The 27,146-nt window shown below is 38.9% G+C and overlaps 1 protein-coding gene across 2 annotated transcripts in view; it reads left to right on the plus strand.

The window, feature by feature from the left end:
• LOC126175626 (sialin-like) overlaps positions 1-25,124 on the plus strand; it is a 100,428-nt gene extending 75,304 nt beyond the window's left edge. For both annotated transcript variants that reach the window (XM_049922510.1, XM_049922511.1), the window contains exons 8-9: positions 8,295-8,446; positions 23,166-25,124. In XM_049922510.1, coding sequence (XP_049778467.1) covers positions 8,295-8,416 — 122 coding nt within the window. In that variant the 3' untranslated portion in view covers positions 8,417-8,446; positions 23,166-25,124. The remainder of the gene's footprint in view (positions 1-8,294; positions 8,447-23,165) is intronic.
• Positions 25,125-27,146: the final 2,022 nt, after the last annotated feature.

Raw genomic sequence — 27,146 nt, forward strand, 5'->3', positions numbered from 1 at the left:
CCACAGTTAGAGAACTCTGCTGATTTTTGCAGACTATCTGCACTATTAATGTCTACCTTCTGCATTGTTCCAGTTAAATGTCAATTAAACCATGTGTGCACTGCACTCATAAAAAAATTCCAGTGGTGGATGTTCAGTTATTCAGAGTATTTAATATTTGATCAGTGAAAGGATATATAACATTTTCTGCTGGCATTTTCTGCTGAAAAGCCTTTTGAAAACCAAATTGACATTTTGTTGGCACTTTATTTTTACAAATGTGTGAACCTACTCTTGAATATATTACTTTTTAAAGAGTTTTGGGTAAAGCTGTCAGAAGTGAGACTGAGCAGTAGTTGTTAGCATCAAACCTATTCCCCATTTTATGCAATGGTTCAGTGATAGCATATTTCAGTCTATCCTGAAAAATGCCCTATTTTGGTGAGCTGCTACATGTGTGACTGAAAAACCTACTTATCTGTTTGGACGAAGCTTTTAGTACTCTGTTGGAAATGTCATCAATTCCATGTGAGCTTTTACTTTTGATTGAATTTATTATTTTCCTGATTTCAGTAGAAGAGTTGGGTTGAATATCAGTGTTATCAAATTGTATAGGTATTGCCTCGTCCATGTACAGCCTTGCATTTTCTAATCAGTAGCCACATAAAATTTTCTCTACAACATCTAAAAATGATTGTTAACAATATTTTCTACTTCTAACTTTTGTTAACAAACTTTTCATTGAGTTTGGTAGTAATAAAATCTTCCTGTGGTCTCAATTGCATTGTTTCTGTTTTAATAATACTTCAAATTGTTTTAATTTTATCATAAGAGGCTGTTAATCTCAGACATACTACTGGATTTTTTAATATCTTTTTTTAATGCCGTAAGTAGTTTTTATAATGTTTGACTTTTTCTGGATCATTACACATTCTGGCTGTAAGTTACATTTCACTTTTATGTTTACAAGATATTTTTATCCCTTTAGTAAGCCATTGCTTTTTGGCTGGTTTCATACACTTATGTTTCACTGTTTTCTTAGTGAAACTATTTTCAAATATACTCACGATGGTACTGTGTAATAGACTAAATTATAAATTAGCATCAAGTGCCCTGGACACCTCATCCAGTCTTACTGTTATAAGCTTTCCTTAAAATTTGCAGTTGTTAATTCGTTAATTGAATATACTCTTTTGGAGGATTGTTTTGCAATACTGTATGGATCTATGTCATATACTGTAATTAGTTATTCCTCATGATCAGAAAGACCATTCTGAACACTAAAAGTTATTATTTGATTAAATGTATCTTGATCTTTGAAAACATTATCTACCAGTGTGCTGCTTTCCTGTACTATCCGAGTAGGAAAATGAGTAACTGATGCCAAATTGAAAGTAATGCTTAATGATGACAGATATTCTCTAAAATATTATGTAAGCTCAACTTAATCAGATAAATCAAAGGTATGCATTATTTATGTAAAGTATTATACGTACACTGCATAGCATTCCATCTCCTTCACTCCTCCTTCAGTCAGAGCCTCATACTACTATTACAATGTAGCCCCCATCGGGGCTGTGCTCAGAAGTATCCAGAATATTTATCAGAAATATAAGCAGCTATATTCTCATTAGTGAGTTCCAAAATATCGATTACCAACAGGCACACCAGCCACAATGACAAATTTACTTTGAAGCTATGTATCATCTGCTTTAGAATACTGGAGTGAGTCTATAACACACTCCCTATAAATAACTAAATACCAACAATTGCTTATTAAGTATAATTAACGAATTAGTAATACTTGGCTATCGAACATGAATTTTACTTTAAATACTCTTCCAGAAGCACTGAAAAAGAAGAAATAAAATCAACTGCTTACTGTCATCAACAGATGGCTACACTGTTAAAAGTGTCAGCTGTTCGATCTTTGTACCACAAGTTTCTTACTGTCACTAGCAGATGTTTGCACTAGTAAAAACATTAAGTGTTCGTTCTTTGTACCGCCAGTTTCTTACTGTCATCAACACATGTCTGCCCTGCAGAAAATAAATGTTAGAAGTTTTGTCCTTGTACAACACTTGGTGTAAAGCACATTAGAAGCTTAATTAATTACTTTCCACATATGTGATGCTTTTCAAATGTCACAATATTCTTCCCAAGTCTAAAATAGCAGCAAAAATACGTCTGACACGCAAAGAAAGTACAGTGCTTACGTCAAGCATCGTAATATCAATTTCACATATACCCATAGTTGTCAGATTAGTGCCTAAAACACAATTGTCCACTCTAAAGCAGCTACTGTAATGCTATTTGGATTCCTAAATAGCTACAAATAACAATTTGCAACAGACGTTAGGCCTTGGAAATCGATGTCCAAAAATAACCTAATCAGGTTTATAACTGCAGAAAATAGATGTTACCTAAAATACAACGCTAAGCACGCGAGCACAAGCAAACTCACAGTCTGAAAGTAATTAACTAGGCCTACTCCTGATGTAAATCACAATACAACCTCAAATTAAATATTTCCGCACTTACATTGTTCTCAGTTCCCAATCTGGGGAGGACAAAGATAATGCACTATTAGAAACATACAGTAGATGGCAGTTATTGCTATTATTACTAATGTCTCCACCAGACGTTATGTACAACAACTTGTGACAAAATTTTCGGTCATAAATATGTCGCGAAGGCATGCTAAAAGGCTTATAGACTTATTTCCTATAATCAACTATTAAATGACAGCACCATCTAATCAGTTAACGACACACACAACATAGCCAAAAGACAAACATACATCATATTAGGAAGGAAGGAAATACGCGTTCATTTTTAGGAAGGAAGAAGATGTTCAGTTTTAGAAAGCAATTAATGTTTATGTTACAAAGATACAGAATGACATGCTCTGTTTAAACATACTCATAAGACACTCACGAGATGATCAAAGCCAACAAGAGAGAGGTGTGGCATTTCAAAAAGCAATGTTAGAGTCTGTATTTAGAAAATAAATAAAATTATTTATCATTTATTGTATTAGACGTAAGGTAACCACTTGCAAGATCTATGTAGCGTCAAATTAAATATATACACCAGGAAATTTACTGTATAACGTATTAAACGACACCCTGCTTACCGTAATGTGTGAGATCTCTACGAAAATTAAAGCAAAATAAAATTATTTTAGATGTAAGATTTCTCGCACTTTGCAACCACAATGAAGCTTCAAACTGAATATTGTACACCTAGAGTCTTGATTACTCATTAAATTAAACATAATGTTAAATTCATCTAGGGCACTGCTGCAGATCTAATGTACAGAATTTAAGCTCCAGAAGCCGACATTCTTACCTTGCTGGAATACTATTTACGGCTCAGTAGCGTCATACTCTTTATACAAAACACAGTTACTTTAAGAGACGTCCACCATTCCCTAGGTGTCCCCCATTCCTCTCCTAGGTGCTCGTCATTCACCTCATAATCTCCTAGGTTTCCACCACACAGTAACACCTCACATCTAACGTATTTAGGGACTGATGACCTCAGCAGTTTGGTCCCTTAGGAACTTGCCACCACCACCTAACGCATAACGCCTCATGTCTTAAATATTCCCTCAACTAAAATGGTCTATTATATTTCTTAAAATACACACAACATTACATTCATCTAGACTAACACTGCAGATCTACACTGACGGAAAAAAATCGCAATATCAAAAAATTATTAATGTTGAGTAGTGAACTTTTGGGAGTACAATTGACTAGCTAACGTATTTAAGTGTTTAACATTGCAAGATCACATGTTACTGAAAGCGCGAGATAAGCCATTGCAAATGTGAAATGTTAGCACATTAATAACTGGCGCCCCCATAGTGCACATCTTGTGAATGACTTCCTTCAGGATAACGACATCGCTCGAATAGAGTGGCCAGCATGTTCTCCATACATGAACCCTTTCGAACATGCCTAGGATAGATTGAAAAGGGTTGTTTATGGACGACGTGGCCCGCCAACCACTCTGAGGGCTCTACGCCTAATCGCCATTGAGGAGTGGGACAATCTGGACCAACAGTAACTTGATGAACTTGCGGATAGTACGCCATGACGATTACAGGCATGCATCAGTGCAAGAGGACGTGCTACTGGGTATTAGAGATACCGGTGTCTACAGCAATCTGGACCACCACCTCTGAAGGTTTCAATGTACAACATGCAATGTGTGGTTTTCATGAGCAATAAAAAGGGCGGAAATAATGTTTATATTTATCTCTATTCCAATTTTTTGTACAGGTTCCGGAACTCTCGGAACAGAGGTGATTGCAAAACTTTTTTCGATATGTGTATTTATAGAGAGTACATATTCGTTCCAATACTCCACAGGTAAAGATATATAACATCAATTTAAGTTTACTGATGTGACTGGTGAGCCAGTCTATAAATGATTTCTTAGGATGTTAATAATGAAAATATAATTGTAATTTTTTTTTACAGTTCCGAAAGTTTTATGTATTTCTTGATACACATTTCCAAGTGTGACTACGTTGTATTATCTGTAGTAATACTAGGCTCTGATTGGAGGACAGGAGAGAAACGTTTGCAATGTACTTTTTGATAAATATGTCAGATCGTGCCAATACTTTTGAGTGTAGTTCAGATGAATCTACATTGAGAGTGGCTCTTTCATTTTAATACTAGGCTCTAATCAGAGGAGAGGAAATGGAGGTGCATTGTGCAGGTTACCTGTGAGTGCGTGTGTGTGTGTGTGTGTGTGTGTGTGTGTGTGTGTGTGTGTGTGTGTGTGTGTGTGAGTGTGTACTTTAAAAATAATGTAATGCATGTCTCTGACTTTTAAGTTGAAGTTACATAAATTTTTGACCTCATATCAGGCGCCGTTTTATAACAGTACACTCTGACAGGCTGGAAAGAGGGGGTGGGGTATAAAGCAAAACTGGTCTGTTTCCATCAGCTCGCTGCACTATGACTGGTTGGAAATAAGAAGAAGAGAGGGGCCAAGGACTGTGACTTCATGTGTATATTGAAAATTTGACATCAATCTTATGCATCATTTTAATAATTTCCTCTGACTGGTTAGGGCTTTAAATTTATGACTAACGCAATTGGACATGCCCATCAATTTGGATTAATAATGCACTATGACTGACTGGAGATAAGGAAGAGGATCAGGGAAAATAATTCTTAATTTCCTTTTTACACACTAGGGTTAGTTTCAATATCTTGGGTTTTAATACTGTGCTATGATTGGCTAGAGATGTGGTTACACCGTGGTTTGTTGGAGTTAGGGAGGAGTTTTCTTTTTAACTTTTCATTAAGGTAGTTGGGACATTTCCATCATCTTGGATCTTTCCTTTTTAATACTATACTTTTACTGACTAGAGATAAGGAGGGGAGAGGATTTTTAATTTATAATTGTTGATTGATAGATTGGTTTTATTGAGTGATGATGTCATGAGTTTGAGGTCATCAGTGATGTCATACATGACCCTGATGACCACATGACAGACACTTGTGAGTCAGGGTCAAGGTCAGAGTTCAGAGGTTATTGATTCCTGCCGCTGAATGTAAAATCATAATCAAATGTCAATTTGTATCCATAACATACCCAGCATTCTGAGGGCAAGGAATAAATGGCGAACACTAAAATATGACAGGACATGTGTTAAGACAGCAGGAAATAACAGCCATGTTACTACTATGAGATGAAGAGGTTGCCATGGGAGAGGGTGTCTTTGCAGGTTGCGTCACATAAATCAAAACGTTGATGGAAAAAGAATATTGGATATAATGCAAAAAGGTTAAGAGTGATAAGAGTGATCAGAGTGGCCCTCACCTTAGTCTACATGTTGGGCAGAACATCTACGTGACGGGTACAACACACTTCACCCACTCTGCACATGCGCTTCTTTACTAGTAGTTAAGAAAACGCTTTGTTGCATGCCACTATATAGACTATGTCATTATTCTGCAAGATTCGTTATATCTTCTAATGTAAATGGACGAAAACGATAATAATGGATATTGCCTGCCCTAGTGTTCAACCTTTTATTTTTTCTACAATGACAAAAAAGCCGTCATTTGTTTTTACTAGCAGACATCTCGGCTGGAAACAGCTGATGTTGTATCTGAGATAATTTTTAGGACTAAGAGGAAATTCACGAATTAACTGGAAACTAATACGACAGATACAGGAGTTTGTGGTATGCCATGATATTTCAAACATGCAAATAGAACGTTAGATACAGTATTATAAGCCCAAGTAGCAACCATCAAAATACTTGTACCAAACCGTCATCTACAGGGTAGCAATTACAAGATAACAGGCCAAATATAACGGACCAGACTGCGTTTTCACATTTGAGAGTTCAGAACTGAACAGAGCGTGTTCAAATTATGAGCAAAGGAATACTCATGGTCATTCGTCACTAAGCCCACCGTCAGTGCCAAGCCGCAAGGACCCAACACAAATATGAAGGCATCTCGCAGTTCATGACTCTCTTGGAATGAACATAAGATACACAAAGAATAGGAATGCCTAAATGCCGATGCTTAAAATCAGGTCGAATTCAGAATTTGCTAATGGGAAAATGTGAAACCTTCTTCTTCACACACAGAGAGACAGATATATATTTGCTTTTCTGAATTAATCTGATGACACCTCCAAAACCATCCGCCACCAGTTACTAATTTTTGTGTCTGGTGCTACCCTTGGTGGTCGCAGTCATATTGTAGTGTTCACAGGACATCTTCTGTCTCTTTTACATCAATGTATTTTTCTTCAATTTATTTTTCAAGCGAAAACACTCTAGGCTGTTCTATTACGTTCGCAAACTTTGGCGAATATTCTCGAATGTTAACGAATGTTCTAGGATAGATGCAAATATTATTGAACATAATTTGGAAATGTCACGTATCACATTCATCGGCCCTTCGGCGAAATCATATTACAGATACAGGAACAACTTAATGGAAATATGTATCTGCTTCTACAGAGAAACTATGTAAACAAGAAAATGTTTGTGTCCTAAGAGTTTCAGCAACATAAAATTGCGTTGTACAACAAACTTCTTCTCCGGCTTTTTTCCTGTCCTGCTGGTCTCGATTTGGCAGTGTTAGTGGTAGAGGGCAACCGGATGTCCTTCCTGTTTTTGCAGACACTATGTAGGCATGTTAGTGGGCGGCTCAATCAAACATCAAGAGAAAACCCACTATGATAATGTATACATAACAACTGCAACATTAAAAAATCTGACGAGTGACATAGAGAGAGACTGTGTGTGTGTGTGTGTGTGTGTGTGTGTGTGTGTGTGTGTGTGCGTGTGCGCTTGTAAGTGAGTATTTTGGAGGGGAGAATGTATGTGTGGCCACTTGACGAAAATTTGACAAATATATACTGTAATGAAATAGTGATAACTGTATAATATATGATATGGCTGTACGAGTGACCCGAATAAGAAATAAACAATAGACTTTTAACAAATTTTGGTACATTGTGAGTCAAAGGCAAATGTTTCATGACATTTAATAATTATTGGACGTTTAAAAATAGCTGCATGGATTTAAGTGTCGTTATTGATCTTTTTAAGAGTGTAGTTATCACACACACAGTCTTCGAAACCACAACAAGGTTCCCTGCCATACTTTAAATGAAGATATTTTTGCCACATAATAAATGTGTCGTGTAACCTTCGATGCCTTTGTCCTATTACTAAACTAATCAGAAACACAGGTCGGAAGTATGTTTACTCTGCAAATGGCAGTCTCCTCTCAGACCTCACAAATAGTATCAAGCTTGTTAAAATCTGAAATGTTAGAACATATTTGCTATCACAAAATTCAAAAAGTCAAATGACATTCCAAAAGTTTAAAAAGTTCTAACGAGGCAATGTTGTGCTAATGAAGACACTTTACATATATAAACTGTATACTGGTTGGAAACAAAGTACTCTGACAAACCTGTAGTTTGATACCAAGCATGATTATTTTATTTATTTATAAAAATATTTAATTATATTTTTCCACTCTCAATAAGAGTTTGGTACCAAATATGATTAATTAACTTCACTATTTTGTTTATTTATTAAAAATAATTAATTAGCATTTTTCCTCTCTCAGTACATTACTTATCGTTATAACGGATTTTCCTGCCAGTTAATGTTCATATGATATCAACACCGCCACACTGTATTTCGCCTTCAAATTATGCATCTTCATAGAAGCATTATCGCTATCAGCAACAGATACGCAATGAAATTTAAGAAATGCTGTCATACTACTTTCTTTTACCTCTCTTCATTTCAGAAAGAGCACAGAAAGCAACCGCCAATGAAGGTATCGAGAACACAGCGTTTGACAAAGGCGTAACACCGATGGCTGATGGAGACAGGACGCAGAAAGGTCGTTGGAAAGCCAATGTACCTTAGAATCCGTCCCTTGGACATTGGAACTCTGTGGTAAATACATTCGCATTACATGCTAGTTATAGTTTCTTAAACTAAGCAATTGTCACTTGTATGTACGTTCGTACCATTTATCACATCCCTATTCTTGTCTCTGCGGCAGGTACATAGATTTCTACTTCCGCTAATCTTTATAAAAGCCATGTCCAGTCATGTCACTGACAGATAGCTAAAAACGTTTGTACCTGTCGCTGGAGTAGCTAAGCTTCAGTATTAATAACTGATGGCGCATCATATGTATTTCTACGTTAGACACCACCCGTGTAGTCGAGGCTGCCGAAAATGCTTCACTCAGGTGTGCTGAAATCTAGTAGTTCTGTACCTGGGGCATTACAGCTCCCTGGTCCGATCTCCTTTCTAGGGGCGGCTGTGCAACGAAAAGGGAGCCTTGGGTTGGAGGCTGAGGAGAGAGCTGTCGTGCATTCTGTGTTTAGTTTACTTACCAACAGACGAAATGGTACGAGAACTTAATTTCCTAATTACTAGTATTATAGATTAAAACCATGTTTTGGTTACCAGTTAGTTTAGTAAAGAGTCAAGATCAGCCGAAGTAAGAAATATAAATACGAAAATATTTTAACTACAAATTTATAAGTATTAATGCTTCAACATGCACAAACCATTATGTCAGCAGGTTTTCTGTCTTGGCGTCAAGAGCGCTCCCGTAGTGGATGAACTCAGTCTCACAGCTCTGACAAGAGATTCCTCAAACCGGTTCGGCGCAGGCTATCCGTTCAGCATTTTTTATTGTACCCGCAACTTACCTTTAAATTGTGCTTTGTTGACTGTCACAAAGAATGACAATGTGATATAATATAAATTCCTAGAAAAATAAGATCACACCAGTCAATGACTTCGTGTTAAAACTAAACTTTGAAAAATTTCAATGAAATAATTAAAAAGACTTTTTTTATTATCAGAACATAAGATAATTATGTGTAAGAACCATCCCATTTTTCCAGCAATGATTACAGAAGTATATTGAATAAAGCAGAGTTTGTACATATGGTGAACTTCGAGTGTGCTGGTCATTGTTGCAAGACAGAAAGAGAGCACTGAGGTGAAGAGGTTGAGAATCACTGGTCTAATCTATCACTTAGCTTTTCGCTCCTCGTGCAATAAGGCCTCAACGCACGCTAACGTGGCGTCACTCTACACCTAAGTTTATACTCCACAAGTGACCTGAGTGGGCGTACTGGAGGGTTCTTCAGGTCTTTGTAATCGAAAGTATCCGGGCACCTACGGACCTTAACAAAAGGTGTGTCTACCCTTAGCCTTTGTTACGGATTACACCCTATTGGGGTCACATTTTCAACGAGTTGCCTCAATGCCTGTGCAGGAATAGTAGCCCATTCTTCCTAAGGAGCCGAAACCAGAGAAGATAGTGATGTTGGACGTTGCAGTCTGCAGCGAAGTACATACTCTAACTCATACCAAAGGTGTTCCATTAGGTTCAGGTCGGAACCCTGGGCAGACCAGTCTGTTTCAGGAATGCTGTTGTCCACAAACCATTTCGAAGTGTTCCCCTACCGTCGGCAGCAAGCAAAGCAGTAAAATATGTTCATATCTTTTCGTATATGGCGTCTTCTTAAGGGCAATAAGTGAAACACCATCTACCCACAAAGAAACCCCGCCATACTGTAAAACCATCTGCTCTGCACATCACTGTTGCCTTTACATGAAAGTTGGTAATGTTCTGCGGGCATTTGCGAAACCTTAACCCTTCCACCAGATTGCAACAGGGTATAGTGATTCTTAACTCCAAATAAACCGTTATCAGTTACCCACTGTTCCTTGGTGTCGCTCTTTACACCTCTTCAAGGGTTGCTTAGCGTTCATTACTGACATCTGTGACTTATGAGGAGCTGCTCCACCATTGCAACCCATTCTTTTTTAATTCCCTATGCGCAGTAAGAGTGCTACCTGGACTGGCGGCAGCACGTTGGAACTTACGAGCGATTCCTTCCCCAGATTTAAGGCGTTTTTTTTGTTTCTTGTTTTTTAGCCATCCGTCCTTAATCCGATGGGACCGATGACCTCGCTGCTTGGCCCCCTCCCCCGAATAAGCCAACCAACCTTCTGATTCTTCCAGTCAACCTCAGCCTAGCATGTGCTTTTGCTACGACTATTTTTATGTGTCCGTACCCCATTTCGTAGCTGTCTTGCTATTCTTATTGTTGTCAGTGATTCTTCGCTAGTTGTGTAATCGAAAATTAATGGCTTATTCGTCCTGGTATCTTACATGTGTTTACTTTAAGAATCAGCTGAAAGTCCTTGCAAAAATCGTCGATCCTCTGGTGGTCTTCTTTCATTTCGCTACAGTTTTCTAACGTTTCGACTTTGCTACATACAACAGCGTCAACTGCGAACGGACTAACGGAGATTCCAACGTTACCCACCAAGATCATTTATATACGTTGTGGACAGTAACGGTCCTGTGACCATTACTTGGGGTACTCCAAAAGTTGCATCGAACGATTTCACCCTGTTAAGAAAGACGTGTTGCCTTCTGTCTCTTAGAAAGTCATGAATCTAGTTACACAGCTGGTCTTATATTTCTTCACTAAGCGGCAACGTGCTATTGTATCGAAAGTCTTCTGGAAATTAAAGGACACATCATCAACCCGCATGCCGTTGTTTCTGACCCCTTGGATCTCTACACATACATCCACACCTACATGATTACCCTGCAAGACACTATTAAGTGCCTGTCACAGCATTCAAAATGTTCAAATGTGTGTGAAATCTTATGGGACTTAACTGCTAAGGTCATCAGTCCCTAAGCTTACACACTACTTAACCTAAATTATCCTAAGGACAAGCACGCACATCCATGCCCGAGGGAGGACTCGAACCTCTGTCGGGACGTCACAGCGATCACCGAACCACCTTTAAGCCACATCTCTACCATTCCAAAGCGAGCGAGTAAAACCAACACGCAATTGTTTCCGCGCGGGCCCTAAATTTTATTATCTATGATGACCATTTCTCCTTATGTAGGTGCGCTCCAACAAAATGTTTTCACACTCTAAGGATAAAGTTACTAAATGAAATTTGATGAGACGGTCCTGCCGCAGTGAAAAAGTGTTCGTCTTAGTGACTGCCATCCCAATTCGTGTATCATATCCGTGGCACTCTCTCCTCCATTTCGCATTAATACAAAAGGAGATGCCCTTCTTTGAACTTTTTCGATGTCCTCCGTCAATCCCGTCAGATGCGGATCCCACACCGCACAGCAATATTCCAGAAGAGGACGGGCAAGCGTAGTGTAAGCAGTTTGTTTAGCAGACTTGTCACATTTTCTAAGAGATATGCCAATAGATCGCTGTATTTGGTTTGCGTTCCCCAGATCGTTATCTATGCCATCGATACAACTGAAGTTATCCGTAACTGTAGTCACTAAGTATTTTGTTGAGTTTACAACCTTTAGATTTGAGTGATTTGTCGTATAACTGAAATTTAGCGGAATCCTTTTAGTTTTCGTGTGGATAACTTGAAATTTTTCATTATTTAGAATCAATTGCCCCTCTTCGCACAGTACAGATACCTTCTCTAAATCATTTAGAAATTCGTTTTGGTCATCTGATGACTTACAGGATGGTAAATAACAGCGCCATCTGCAAACAATCTAAGAGGGCTGTATCTCGGACAAGAAATCACGAATCCAGTCACACAACTAAGACGATACTCCGTAGGCAAGCATTTTGTCTCCTAAATCATTTATATAGATCAGGTACAACAGAGGGCCTATACCGCTTTTTTGTGGAACGCCAGATATTACTTCTGTTTTACTTGATAGCTTTCCGTCAGTTATTACGAAATGTCGCCTTGCGGACAGGAAACCACGAATCAGTCACACAACTGGGACGATACTCCATAGGCATGCATTTTAATTAGCAATTGTTGTGAGAAACGGTGTCAAAAGCTTTCTGGATATCCAAAAAGTGGAATCAATTTGACATTCCCTGTCGATAGCACTCATTACTTCATGAGAATAAAGTGCTAGTTATGTTTCACAAGAACGATGTTTCTGAATCAATGTTGGCTAGTTGCCAAGAAGTTTTCTCGAGGGGATTCATAATACGTTCCACAATCCTACTGTAAATCGACGTTGGTGACAAAGTTCTGTGATTCAGCGGATTACTATTTACTTTCTTGGGTATTGGAGCGAATCGTGCAACTGTCCAGTCCTTGGATGCGGAACGAGCGATTGTATATGGTTGCTAAGTATGGAGTCATTGTATCAGCATTCACTGATAAGAACCTGACAATCGTAACCTTAGGTCTTGTCTATCTTAAGTGTTTTAAACTGTTTCGCTACATCGAGGATATATACTTATCAGTTACTCAAGCCGGCAGGGTTGGCCGAGCGGTTCTAGGCGCTACAGTCTGGAACCGCGCGACCGCTGCGGTCGCAGGTTCGAATCCTGCCTCGGGCATGGATGTGTGTGATGTCCTTAGGTTAGTTAGGTTTAAGTAGTTCTAAGTTCTAGGGGACTGATGAAATCAGCAGTTAAGTCCCATAGTGCTCAGAGCCATTTGAACCATTTTTCAGTTACTCAAGTTCTCAGTTGTTCTTGATTCGAATTCTGGAATATTTACTTCGTTTTCTTTTGTGGAGGAATTTCGGAAAGCCTTGTTTAGTAACTCTGCTTTAGTGACACTATTGTCAATAACATTACCATTGTTACCGCTCATTGAAGATACTGATTGCGTCTTGCCACTTCTATGCTTTACATATGACCAGAATCTCTTTAGGTGTTCTACCAGATTTCGAGACAGAGTTTTGTTGTGATAACTATTGAAGGCATCTTGCATTGATGTTCACGCCAAACTTTAAGCTTCTGTAAAACTTGGACAAACGTGGGTTGCTTTCTATTAAATTTTGCATGCTTTTTTCGCTGCCTATGCAACAGTGTTCTGACATGTTTTGTGTACCAAGGGGGCTCGGTACCATCTCCTACTAATTTAATCGGTATATATCTCTCAAGTGGCGTCGATACTATTTCTTTGTATTTAAACCACATCCTGTCTACGCTTACATAGACTGGATGGAGTAAAGACTGTCTCTTAGGAAGGCATAAAGCGAATTTTTATTTGCTTTTCTTCCTAAATCGATGTATTTTGTGTTTATTTTTGGTAGGTTCGGATATTACGGTATATATCTAGCTACAACGATCTTCTGGTCACGCATCTGTCATGATGCTCCCTATATGGGCAAGATTATTTATTGCTAAGAGATCAAGCATGTTTTCGCCACCATTTACACTTCGAGTGGGCTCCTGAACTAGTTGCTCAAAACAATTTACTGAGAAGGCATTCAGTACGATTTCGGGCAACCTTTTATGCCTATCACCGACTTTAAACGTGTATTTTCGTTAACATAATGAGGGTAGATTGAAGTCACCTCTAACTATAATTGCATAAGTGGGATACCTGTTTGAAATGACACTAAATTTTTCTTTGACCTGTTCAGCAACTGCATCATCTGATTCGGAGGGTCGGTAAAAAGAACCAATTATTAATGTGATTGTCAGGGGTAACCACTACCCACACTAACTCACAGGAGCTGTCTACTTCAGTTTCACTACAAAGTACACTACTTCTGACTGCAATAAACGCTCCATCACCAACTGTACATAGTCTGTCATTTCCTATCACGGTTAGGTCCTTTGCAAAAATTTCGGCTGAACTTATTTCCATCTTTAACCACGTTTCCGTACGTATAACGATTTGAGAGTCAGAGCATTCTACTAGTACTTGGACCTCAGATTCTTTTCCAACACATGTACAACAGTTTACAACTACAATATTGATTATTGCTATGTCTACCCTCTTCCTGTATTCGTCCCACACCCTTTGAAACTGAAGCCCTTTCTTCACTTTCCAGAGACCCTCTAACCTAACAAACCGTCCGCCCAGTGCCTTCCACCCAGCCTCTGCTACCCATGCAGCCGCTATCTGTGGACTCCTGACCAACTCAACCCAACCCGGAAACCCAGCAGCTTATGGAGCAAGTAGAGGAATCTGCAACTTATAGATTCAGAAAACCGTCTGAGCCTCTGATTCAGGCCCTCCACTCTGCTCTGTACCAAAGGACCACAGTCGGTTCTGTACACGATGCTACACATGTTGAACTCCGCCTTTATTTCGCAAGCAAGACTGACAGTCTTCACTACTTCAGCTAACCGCGCGAAACCAGGGAACATCTCTTCCGATCCAAAGCGATACGCGTCGTTAGTACGAACATGAGCCACCATCTGCAGTTGGCTGCCCCTATGCCCTTCATGGTACCCGGAAGCACCCATTCCACATCTGGCATGAACCCTCCCAGAATGCACACTGAGTATACACCGGATTCCTCCCCTCCTTTGTAGCTGTATCACTAAGGGGCCCTATCTTGTGCCTAACGTTGGAGCCTCCAACTACCAGTAACCCCACCCTTCGTCAATGCCAAGTCCTTGAACCGAGAGGATGCCTCTGAAACAGGACTAGCGTCTTCGTCTGGCTCAGAGACTTCGTCAGCCACAAACAGAAGGAGCTGAATTCCACGTCAGCTCTTTTCGTGAAATCCATGGTTATTTCTGTAGAAGAAATTGAAGTTCTCCAAAAAGGTCATAACGCAAGCATTTAAGAATGTCCATAATTCTACAACCAATCGGCAGTACTGTCACGGGTATACTTATTCTAATTTAGACAGTACGAAATATTTTCATTGAAACGTCCCCTTAGAACAATTTATACATATGAAATGTCCACTTAGAACAATTGTACAAGACTGTGCTTAACCTGACACACAATGTTTTTAGCGCAACGCAATCTGACTATCAAAAATCCCTGAAAAAGAATGGCCCTGACAAACATTAAACTATACCTTTCACAAATCACTTACCTCACAAAAATCTTCGTTGCTCGAACTACTGCAATACGGCGAGCGCCACTACTGCCAGCTAAATAAAAGATACAAACTACGGAAGGCACTAACTACTGATAGTCTTAGCAAATGAAAGATTCTAATAGAGAACAAACAATGTATTTACCTCAAGATTCATAATATATACAGCAGTTCATGACATTTTTCAAAACTCCGCCATCTCTCTCCCCACATCCACCACTGCTGGCGGCTCACCTCCAACTGCCCAGCGCTACGCGCTGTTCGCATCCAGCTATAGCAGTTCATGACAACAATGGCAGACAACAATGCAAACTAGCCACATACTGCACACAGCACAGCCAGTGATTTTCATACAAAGTGCTATGTAACGTTGCCAATAAAAAACATAAACAGCAAACTTACATAAAGAAAACATAAACAGCCTACTTACATAGCCCCCATGCTCCCCACAAAAAATTTTACAAATGGTGTTGGGCACTGGCCAATACAGATTTGAAAAAATTTTTCATAATTACAATCACAAAGATATCAAATGCACACACTTATTAATACAATGTTGGTCAACAGCTAAAATTTTCTCACAGTCCATAAAGACAGTCCAGATTGTTCATCATAATAGTAATTACAGTTTCTCATTAGTAAAAGAAATTGCACACAGAAGTAGTGGATTTCCATGTAGTATTGAAGAAGTAGTGTTGTCCTTCCAACGGAAAGACAGTGCTGACTCTTGAAATGCTGACAGGTAATGGGCCACAATGGAGCAAACCCACAGCAGAGTCATTCGAAGTTCTGACGAATATTGGTAGATAGGTCATCACAGAGCAGACCAACTGCAGTCCTGGTAGAGAGTATGGTATTGGTGGGCCACCAGAGGTGCAGACCCACTGCAGTCCTTGTAGAAACTGTGGTACTGGTGAGTCAGCAAAGGTGTAGACCCACTGTAGTCCTTGTAGAAACTGTGGTACTGGTGAGTCAGCAAAGGTGTAGACCCACTGTAGTCCTGGTAGAGATGGCCAGCAGCCATCTGCTGCGACTGTGCAGGTGCACAATCACCATCGAAGAGTCTTGCAGAGAAGATAGCAAGTCCATAAACCACCACTTGTGCACGCACAAAGTTTTTGGGAATTGTCCTTAGAACCAGCAATGCTGTTATCCAATCCCTTGCTGAATTAGTAACACACGTGCAAACACTAACAGTCCCTACTTCTCACATATTGTCCATATACTATGACCAACAGAATGTGTGCAGTGAAATGAATGCTTACAAGTTAATAATATGATGAACTGGTGTCAATTACAATTATATAACATAAGAATACAATTACAAAGATACAAAATACATCATTAAAAACATAACAATACAGATAATATTTGTAGTAATAGGGGCTTTACAAAAGAATAGAAATAAACATATACATCAGTGTTACAGGAATGATGACATGAGTACATACATAAAAAATCAGAATAACTTTTGAAACGTCAACTTCACACATGAGAATTAAAACAAAACAGAATAAATAAAGTCTAAGCATCTTTACAAAGAAAATAACAGAGTATTAGAAAAATTCTACAACATAGCTCTCATCAGCTAAACACATAAAGACAGGAAAAACACAAATACACAAGGGTACACAAACACATAGTGGGATAACACAAAAGGAAAGGACAGGGTTTGTTTTCAGTGTAACATTTGGTACTGCAGTCCACCCCAAAACTTCATTTCGTATATCTTTCCTCGTATTTCATCCTTTGTTTCCACCAAAAAATTCTATCTAAGCATGCTTTCTGTATTTATATGTTCACACATTGCTTACCTCATCATTTATTTCCAAGAAAATCCTACCTATACCTCGTTCCCGTATTCTATTCATATTTCTTTCAAAATAATTATTTCTGATTGTACCATACTCATTTGGGCCCAAATCTTTCTTCGCAATGCATTCTTTACCTATTCTCCATAGTCAGTTTCTTATATAGTCTACCCCCTCTTAAGCTAACTTAAATCTACTGAGCTCAGATATATATACCAAGGGACGAGGCAATGCAGCATGACAACAAATCAACACAAACAGAAATGACAAAAAATGCAAATTGGCAAAGCTAGCAGCATAAATTAGCAAAGCAAGTGCAATATTACAACTAATATAAGGCACTGTGCAGGAAACAAGAAAAACTAGCTTAGAAGAGTAACACAAAGTACAATTCAGTAACACTATGCCTGGCAAACAGCAGCAACTTATACCTAAACATGACATAGCGCAAGCAGAAAAAATATTACAGTAAAAACAACAATGCAGACAAGGGAAAAGCATATTCACATCTTAATGTCTATGTAATTAAAGTGGTGCACCATAACAACTGATTGTAAAAAAAATATTACCATGTACCTGAAAAGAAAACTATGTGTCCAGTTACTAGTTCCTTCTTATTGTTCTTTCCTTTCCAAGTGCTCCTTTTTTAAAGAATGTGGATCATAAAATAATTATTTAATAGATCTGTTGACAGAAAGAGTTCATATTATCAAATGCATTTTATTTTATCAAAGCAATGCTGTAACACAGCTGGAAACCAGATATCAAATGAAATAAGCAACTACGAAAAGCAAAGCATAAAAATATCATTCAATAGTCATGTGGCATTTCGTTTCATAAGTTAATTGCTCTCAACTCTCGTAAAAAGACACTTGTCATAATCAGGTGTGCAGATGTACGAATATTTCCCATCAATTCATAAGCATTTCAGTAATTAGCACAAAGTGCGAGTAATCATATGTTTTTAAGTAACGAGGGTGTCGCATTAGCGATGAAAGGCACTCCCTAATGGCTTGTTCTCCAGGTGTTTGACACAGCTGTGTGCCCACAACGCATTACAAAAATCATATGTTTTCAAGTAACGAGCGTGTCGCATTAGCGATGCCCTCTACAAAGAATTGTCAACAGCGAGTTTAATGGCCTCCTTTTGTCCTTCTCTTCCACCTGTGCCTCTGGCACACCCTAATGGCTTTCTTTTCTACCTGAGCGTCTGAAAAGGCTTGTTCTCCAGGTGTCTGACACACCTGGGTGCCCACGTCGCATTATGTGTAGGTGGTCACTTAACTTTCTTACGGAAATATTTACGACAGCAGTTTCCGCTACAGTGACAGTCTCATATAAAAACATTTCACAGGTCAAGAATTTTATTGACATAAACATACCTCAACAGCATAATACACATCGCCGTCGTAAAAATAACATCATAAAACCTCAGTCAAATCTCAAAATCGTCGTAGCTTCCTCCAATAATTTCAAAACCTAACAAAATTCTCTGCTCATGTCAAAAGTGTCATCTGCCTCCAACGTACTTTAAAATCATACTCCCTTACCAAATACATCATTCAGAGTTCTCATAGTATCACAATGGTTTCAAAAAAAATTATGAACAGTTCACAAATTAATCACTTAAATACGTGTCCTGTAGCGCTAAATGTGCGTCTTGCTGTAAGATAATCTCTGGGAAGTGTCGTAGTCATTGTCCTCCGAAAGCTAAGTTCTGCAGAAGTCAATGTACTTACCTCATGATAAACAAAGTGAAATGCTTTGCGTATAGATAACTTAGTTATTACGCTTATTGCCGTGATGAGGAAAGTACTGTGCTGTAACGTATTGTTGTCCTACGGAAAAGGCTGTCTCCTTGTAGCAATAGCACAAAAGTCACCACTAAAACATGTCTCACTTTATAGAAGAATTCAGAAAAAACTGTGCAGATATAAAACAGATACACCGCAAAAGCAACATTGTAAATTGTCACTCATTAGTAACATCGTGATATAATCGTGTAGCTGTCAAAGAAACCAAATACTAAGTCATCTTGAATCTCACAGAAAGTACTTCAAATCCTGAATCCACTCTCAAGCAAACCAAAATGTTGCATGTTAACAGTTTCTCAGTGTGACAAATTGTACAAGTAGCGTGAAGTGAAAATTGCAACGACTAAGTTAAAAAGCAGATTATCTGTCAATAAATGGTTTTACATGAGAAATGTGGTGTAAACCTTTACTCTTCCTAGTACGCAGAGTTTCAACTTTAACGCAATTATCATGTGGTATACGTCGGTAAAGAATACGGGAATTTTGCTCAAGGTTAGCGTCAATGTTATTTTTCTCGGAGCCAGCCGGCGCACGCAGCTGCCTGCGGTGCGACTCATTGTCTGTTTCTTTGTTGGCGCGCGCCGTTACTGGGATTAGGAGGCCTAACTTCCACAAATTCGCCTTGCCGAGAGGGTCCAGCTCTGTTTAAAACTCGCCAGTTCTGATGCAATTCAGGTCTGTCGTTACGATCATATCGTCTGTCGTCATGTCGGTAGTTTCCATAGTTTCTTTCTTGTCGGTCACATGGTGGAGAATTTCTCCTTGAATCGTAACTACGCGCTGGACCGTTGCGTCTAAAGTTATTCTGTCTCCCTTGATAATAGTTATTTTGGTTCCCATATTGTCTGTTTCTCTGATTGTCTCTGTGATAGTCATTACCGCGGAAAGGTGATCTTTCCCTGTAACTATTACTCTGCCAGTGGTTGTCATATGGGTGGTGTCTGTTTTGGTCACGATTTACGTTGTATGAATAGGTTTGTCGTGGCCATTTATTGTTTCTGTCGTCACGGAATTGTGACGGATGTGACCTGTAATGATTGTTTTCCTGTTTTCGCATCCCGCGACTGTCTGTGTCAATTTCCAGTTCTTGTAACAATCCCTGAAAAGCTTCAATGTCGTCTTTGCAACGTCCTGCTAAAATAATATGTCTCAAATGTTCGGGCAGTTTGATTAAGCAAATGCGGATGAGTTCTGAGGGGCTGTATGGGTTTGACAGGTATTGATTCTTGTGCAACATGTCTTCAAAATATTTGACAAGACTGGAAAATTCAGATTGTTCAAAGTGTTTCATCATCATGATGCTATGTTTTACGCGATCTTGTGTAGCTTGTGACCAATATGCTGAGAGGAACGCATGGTAAAATTCTCCTTCACTGTGACAATCGTGAATGACCGATCGCATTCTTACAGCTGGTTCATTCTCCAAGTAGCCACACATAAATTCTAATCTGTGTTCTAATGACCAGTTGGGAGGAAAACAATGAGAGAATTGATGGAGCCACGCTTGTGGATGAATGTCGTTGGCAGAATTCTTGAATGTTTTGAATTTACGTGTAGTAATGAACAGCTTATAGTCAAAGTCATCATGTCGGCGAGTCACATATCGCTCATTGTTACGTCGTGTCGGCGGTTCCATCTCAAAATTCGGTGCACCTTGCCAATTGCTTTCATAATTACCGAAATGCCCTGTGTTATTATTTTGTGGCTTTTCCGTATTTATATGCCCCTCTTCCCTTATTGGGGCGCGAGTGTCCTCTGAAATACGTAATTCTTGTATTACCTGTGTCAGCTGATCTTGTACTTCCCGCATTTCTCTTTTGTATTGCGTATTAATTTGATTCTGATTTTGTTTGAATTTTCTTATTTGTTCATACTCTTCTGTGTCAGTGAAGGCTACGGGTCTTGTGTCATTCAGATCATCATCTACCTTTGTAGATAAGTTAGTGACCTGATCCGAAAGTTCAGCTACTTTCTCCGATAGTGAACACATTTCCTCAGTGTGTTTTTCTGAACCAAGTTTCAGAGTGTCCATTTGTGTTGAAATCGAATCTACTGTGTTCTTTAAGTTTTCCTGAGTTTTTGCCAGTTGCGTAACCGAATCGGTAGATGCAACTGAGTCAATTTTAGCTTGCAAAGTGTCGTGATTTTCATGAACAATAGTTTGCAGCTCTTTTATGGCTGCTTCGTGATTCTGTAATGCATTTTCATGCCGCGAAAAAATAGGCTGAAAATGCTCACAAATTTGTGTTTTTACGTCATTACAGACTTTTTGACATTTTGATTCAATGTTATGTAATTCAGTAGTTAAATCTTCACGTGTTTGTTCAAGTGTGGTGTCTAACTTTTGAAGCTTTTGCTGTGTTTGTCTCTGATTTTGTTCCATTGTGTGTAACTGTTGCTGTGTTTGTTTCTGGTGTTGTTCCATTGTGTCTAACTTTTGAAGATTTTGTCCCATTTGTTGCATTAATTGTAATAACAATGCATTAGTGTCTGGAATCTGTTCCTCTACGCTTTTCGGCAGTGCATTTGCACCAGCAACATTCACATTTTGACAAGCAGGAAATGTGTCTTGACTCATTTGAGAAAGCGGTGAGGACGCAAAACCTGAATCTACAGTATTTGCAAAATTGTGTCCTATCATTTCGGATTCCTGAGGCGAGCTGTTGCCGACCGATCGATCGATAATGCTTCCCTGTTCACTACCTGTTTGACTGTCTACGCCATTGTTTGACGCCCGCTCCATTTCCCTATGCACAGTTACCAAATTACTACTTTGAACATTAGTTAACTCATTACACAGTGGCGCTAACACATTGCTTTCGTCTTCACTGTCGTTTCTCATTTTACTTTGGAGCCGAGTGTTACGTTTTTCACACGCCATTATTGTGACAATATTTCACACGATAACACAGAAAAGCACAATTTGAATAGCAAAAATAAGAGAACACATTAACATAGCACTGAAAATAATATGTAGTTAATTACAAGCGCAGCTGCGAAATACTTGTTGCAAATCTACATGCATGCCACAACTGTTTTACATTACAACAATGAAAGACTGCAACTACAAAGGAGATTCTCTCTACAATTACGCACTAGCAATAAACAAAAGCTACACTAAATACACAAACTACAAGAAAAAATCAGAAGATTCAAGGTTCGAATCCTGGCAGGGTCGCCATATGAAACGTCCCCTTAGAACAATTTATACATATGAAATGTCCACTTAGAACAATTGTACAAGACTGTGCTTAACCTGACACACAATGTTTTTAGCGCAACGCAATCTGACTATCAAAAATCCCTGAAAAAGAATGGCCCTGACAAACATTAAACTATACCTTTCACAAATCACTTACCTCACAAAAATCTTCGTTGCTCGAACTACTGCAATACGGCGAGCGCCACTACTGCCAGCTAAATAAAAGATACAAACTACGGAAGGCACTAACTACTGATAGTCTTAGCAAATGAAAGATTCTAATAGAGAACAAACAATGTATTTACCTCAAGATTCATAATATATACAGCAGTTCATGACATTTTTCAAAACTCCGCCATCTCTCTCCCCACATCCACCACTGCTGGCGGCTCACCTCCAACTGCCCAGCGCTACGCGCTGTTCGCATCCAGCTATAGCAGTTCATGACAACAATGGCAGACAACAATGCAAACTAGCCACATACTGCACACAGCACAGCCAGTGATTTTCATACAAAGTGCTATGTAACGTTGCCAATAAAAAACATAAACAGCAAACTTACATAAAGAAAACATAAACAGCCTACTTACATCATTGCCAGTGTATGCCCGGTAGAGGAACCCAAAGTGATGGCTTACATCTCATCACTAGAGTGTGCTCCACTGTCAAGGATGATAACACAAACTTCGCCATCTGCCAAGTAATTAAACGTCACGCTGTCGGTGGTTATGGGCCAAATGATGTCAACAGTCACACATCTACACTAAACATTCAGACTTAAGACTCAATATTTACGCTCCATGAAAAATCATAAAAGGTCCTAAAGAGATAATCACTCTAGACATCGGATTCTGACAGTCAACTATTACCTACAGTTTTACCTTTTTGGCGCACTGTTATTCCAAGGGCTTTGACAGTCCGAACAAGACTTAGGCTTCTACACTGAATCAATACGACACATATGCTAATCTGTTAATGTTATTTGTTGCAGCGTCACTGTGGTCGATGCAGCTACGCAACATCGTCGTTGGTGCAGACAACACGAACTCTGTGGTCATCAGTAAGGAGAGAAAATGCTTACAGCACCGTGCGTACTGAGGATCTCTTTCTGCCGCGCCACGCCATCACCGTGACCAAGAGAGCAGCAGTTACCATCACGACCAGCTATAACCATTGTAGTCGCCCTCGGCAAGGAACCACCATCGAAATTCTGCTAAAAAATTTTCTAAACTAATTGTGTGCAGAATTGTGAGTGGAGCGTCAGGAAGAGCACGAGTTCATTTCTTCGCAAATTTAAATCCAAGTTCATTCTCAAATACATGATTTATACCTTCACTAAATGACTTGTCGTCTCATGTTTTTTAGTTTCTGCCACATAATCTCCTCATTAATACATCTTACTTTTCTTCCTTGAAGTCATTCCTGACTGAAAGTAAAATTATTCATGATTGTTTCCAATGCAAAGAGACAATTTATACGTAAGAAAACGCTGCATTAATTATCAACTATCGTAAAAATACTGTCCACTATTTATGCATGCTAATCGCTAAAATTGAAATCGTAAAGTTAGCGAGAAGACCGTTACTTTGGTAGACTGAGTTGCTATCTCAGTTATATTAAATAGCTGCATTTAACTTTTATTGCACACTACTGTGCATCATAGAATAACAGTTATGGGAATCGTGAGTAGAGATTATTATTCATTGAGTATTGCTATTTCTTGTGCCGTCATCGTGAATTTTCAATCCCTGAATCTAAATAGTCAGATAATTACTCAGATAGTTACCGAAAAGAATGCTCAATAAAGAAAGCTATTAATTTACTTATTTCATATATGTATAGACCCCGAATATTTTGATCTATATGGACGGGATCTCACTGAATATCTTTATACTAAAATACACTCTGGCGATGTGATACTTGAATACTCTTCGACAGCCTACTGGATACATTGTGGTCTGGTGTGCCAGTAAATCTTGTACTACCTCGACCCATCATTTCTGGTACAATGGATCATATCTGACTAGAGTTATTGTAAACCCAGTAAAGGGTGTATTACTTGCCTCTCTTCTGACGGGTCTGCGTTTTGATACAGTCTCACTATTCGTGTAGGCTTGTATAAAAATCGCATTTGCCTGCTCATAAAATGTATATCCTATTACGCTTAAAGGGAACATTAACTAGGCAGCTCACTACTACTACTATGTATGTGATACATGCAGTGCAAATGCAAATGGAAATGTCAAATGTAAACGTGTTTCACTATCAGTACCCTGTCATCAAGGATACGATGAGCGCAGGAGTGGATTGACTTCAGTCGATAATGTAATGAAATGAATTTTAATTATTGCTTACCTACTTCAGCTGTTGACCTTATCAATGAAAATATTAATATCAAACTTCCATTAAAGCCTTAAAATAGAGTAATTTTGGACGAATCTTTATCTGACTTTCTTTCTAGTCTGGTGTGATGAATCTCTCTCAAAATTTTGTATACATACTTATGAAACACACAGAGGGTGGCATTAAAGTTTAACTTTATTTCGTTATTGTCCACTTTTGAGGAGTATTAGACAAGTGCACTTTATGACTGGTTATAATAATTGTTATTGAGGTCCACCAGGGTTATCACAGTTGATCTCATTAACTTCTAGCTCGGATTTTTAATTTTTGCTGTCAACCTAGCTTTATTAATATATTTATAAATAAATTATCGTTGGTGAATATTTTATACCTATATCTCGCAACGTATTGACAATTTTGTTTGAAGCTTTCTGGATTGAGTAGAGTAAAAAGTTGGAGGAGAATACAATTTAAAAAATTAAGTGAAAAGGATGACGTCAATAGTCCTACTAGTTTTAATGTTAATTATTAACAATATTAACAATGAATCAATTAATATTGTTACAAAATTATGTTTTTAGGAATGATTCATATCCTCCTTGTAATATCATCGTATTCTACGTACAATAAATGGAAATTTTAATACCCTGGAAAGTTTGCATAAATTTTTGTGGACGTCTATGAGGTAAGCCGCACTAAAATCAATTGTCTTAATCAGACACAACACTAAACCTTAAAATCTGTCATATTCATCTAATTGCCAGCTGCTTTTATGACATTCAAATTCGATTAAACTATGGTTTACTGTAATTTGTATGTCACAAGCACTGAACACTGATGGTTTCACTCTAAGAGAAAGGAGCGAAGCATCTTGCCAAATATGGGGGAGCGTAAGAGGCACTTCTTCGCACGTCTGTTACAAAACAGGTTTCTTCCACAGTACTGTCTCTCTCTTTACTATTCCAGGAGAACCAAAATAACCTTTGCTAGAGTAGCCGTTGCCCCCACTCGTAGCTAAGATTGGTATTTGGTCTACATCAAATGCTACTAGATCAACTTTCATGTCGATCCCGAATGGCCTTGTCGTTCGCCAGTGAGTAGAAAATATCGTATAAATATAGATGATAATAATGAAGTAAGGCAGTGTAGGTGAACAATATACGATTTTTTAGCCCACAAACTCTTTTCATAGGAAGTTGGAAAACAAATCGAATTACTGGTGACTGTTGGTTAGACCAGAACCTAACTCCTTGTACCACCACGACAAGTAATCCAATAAACATGACATAGAAGACATACAAAACAATAGTCGCACTCTGTCAGCTCCCCAGACCCTACAGTAACCAGGTGTCCACGTCAGTTTATGATCGAATAAGACGCCGACGAACGTCGCTGGCTTTTACACTCATGGAACACCGATGCACATCCATAAAACGGATGAATGTAAAAGATATGGTGAAATGTAATGAAAATGAATTGTTGCTGGGCAGGAGATACATCCAGATGAATGAGTGGTAGGTAGACCAAATAGTTTGACTGACTCTGAGCACTATGCGACTTAACTTCTGAGGTCATCAGTCGCCTAGAACTTAGAACTAATTAAACCTAACTAACCTAAGGACATCACACACATCCATGCCCGAGGCAGGATTCGAACCTGCGACCGTAGCGGTCGCTCGCTTCCAGACTGTAGCGCCTAGAACCGCACGGCCACTTCGGCCGGCCCAAATAGTTTCTTTGCAGATTTCCAAAAGTTGAGAAAAGACAGATACAATGAGACAAACAAAAGGCCAGTAACATACTTTTGCTGAAGACCACAATACGTGCCGGCCGGAGTCGCCGAGCGGTTAAAGGCGCTACAGTCTGGAACCGCACGACCGCTACGGTCGCAGATTCGAATCCTGCCTCGGGCGTGGATGTGTGTGATGTCCTTAGGTTAGTTAGGGTTAAGTAGTTCTAAGTTCTAGGGGACTTATGACCACAGCAGTTGAGTCCCATAGTGCTCAGAGCCATTTGAACCATTTTTGAACCACAATACGTGCAAATGCGCAGATGGCTGCTTATGATATTATTTTATCCAGTATGCTGAGGATGCAGAAACAATTTTATTTTCAAATGGTTCAAATGGCTCTGAGCACTATGGGACTTAACATCTGAGGTCATCAGTCCCCTAGAACTTAGAACTACTTAAACCTAACTACTTAAACCTAACTACTTAAACCTAACCAACCTAAGGACATCACACACATCCTTGCCCCAGGCAGTATTCGAACCTGTTACCGTAGCGGTCGCGCGGTTCCAGACTGAAGCGCCTAGAACCGCTCGGTCACAGAGGGGGTCTCAATTTTATTTTCACGGTGAATGATATAGGTTTATAGTAGCAGACTACAGAGGTTTTTCGTTTCAGTAAGCTATATAGCTGTTCATAAAATTCAGTATTAGGCCTGAAAAAAAAAGTGAGACATCCATGAAGACATGGTCGGATGTCAATTTAACTTACTAAACCTACATACTTTGGAGGATAGGTAAATGATTAGACTTGCAGTTATCTGTGACAGATGTATCGGTCATCAGAGTGCAATAGTGTTACTCATGTTTAGTTTTGTTATCAGGACTGTAGGTTATATAA

Source organism: Schistocerca cancellata, chromosome 3, assembly GCF_023864275.1.
Source record: "Schistocerca cancellata isolate TAMUIC-IGC-003103 chromosome 3, iqSchCanc2.1, whole genome shotgun sequence".
NCBI lineage: Eukaryota > Metazoa > Arthropoda > Insecta > Orthoptera > Acrididae > Schistocerca > Schistocerca cancellata.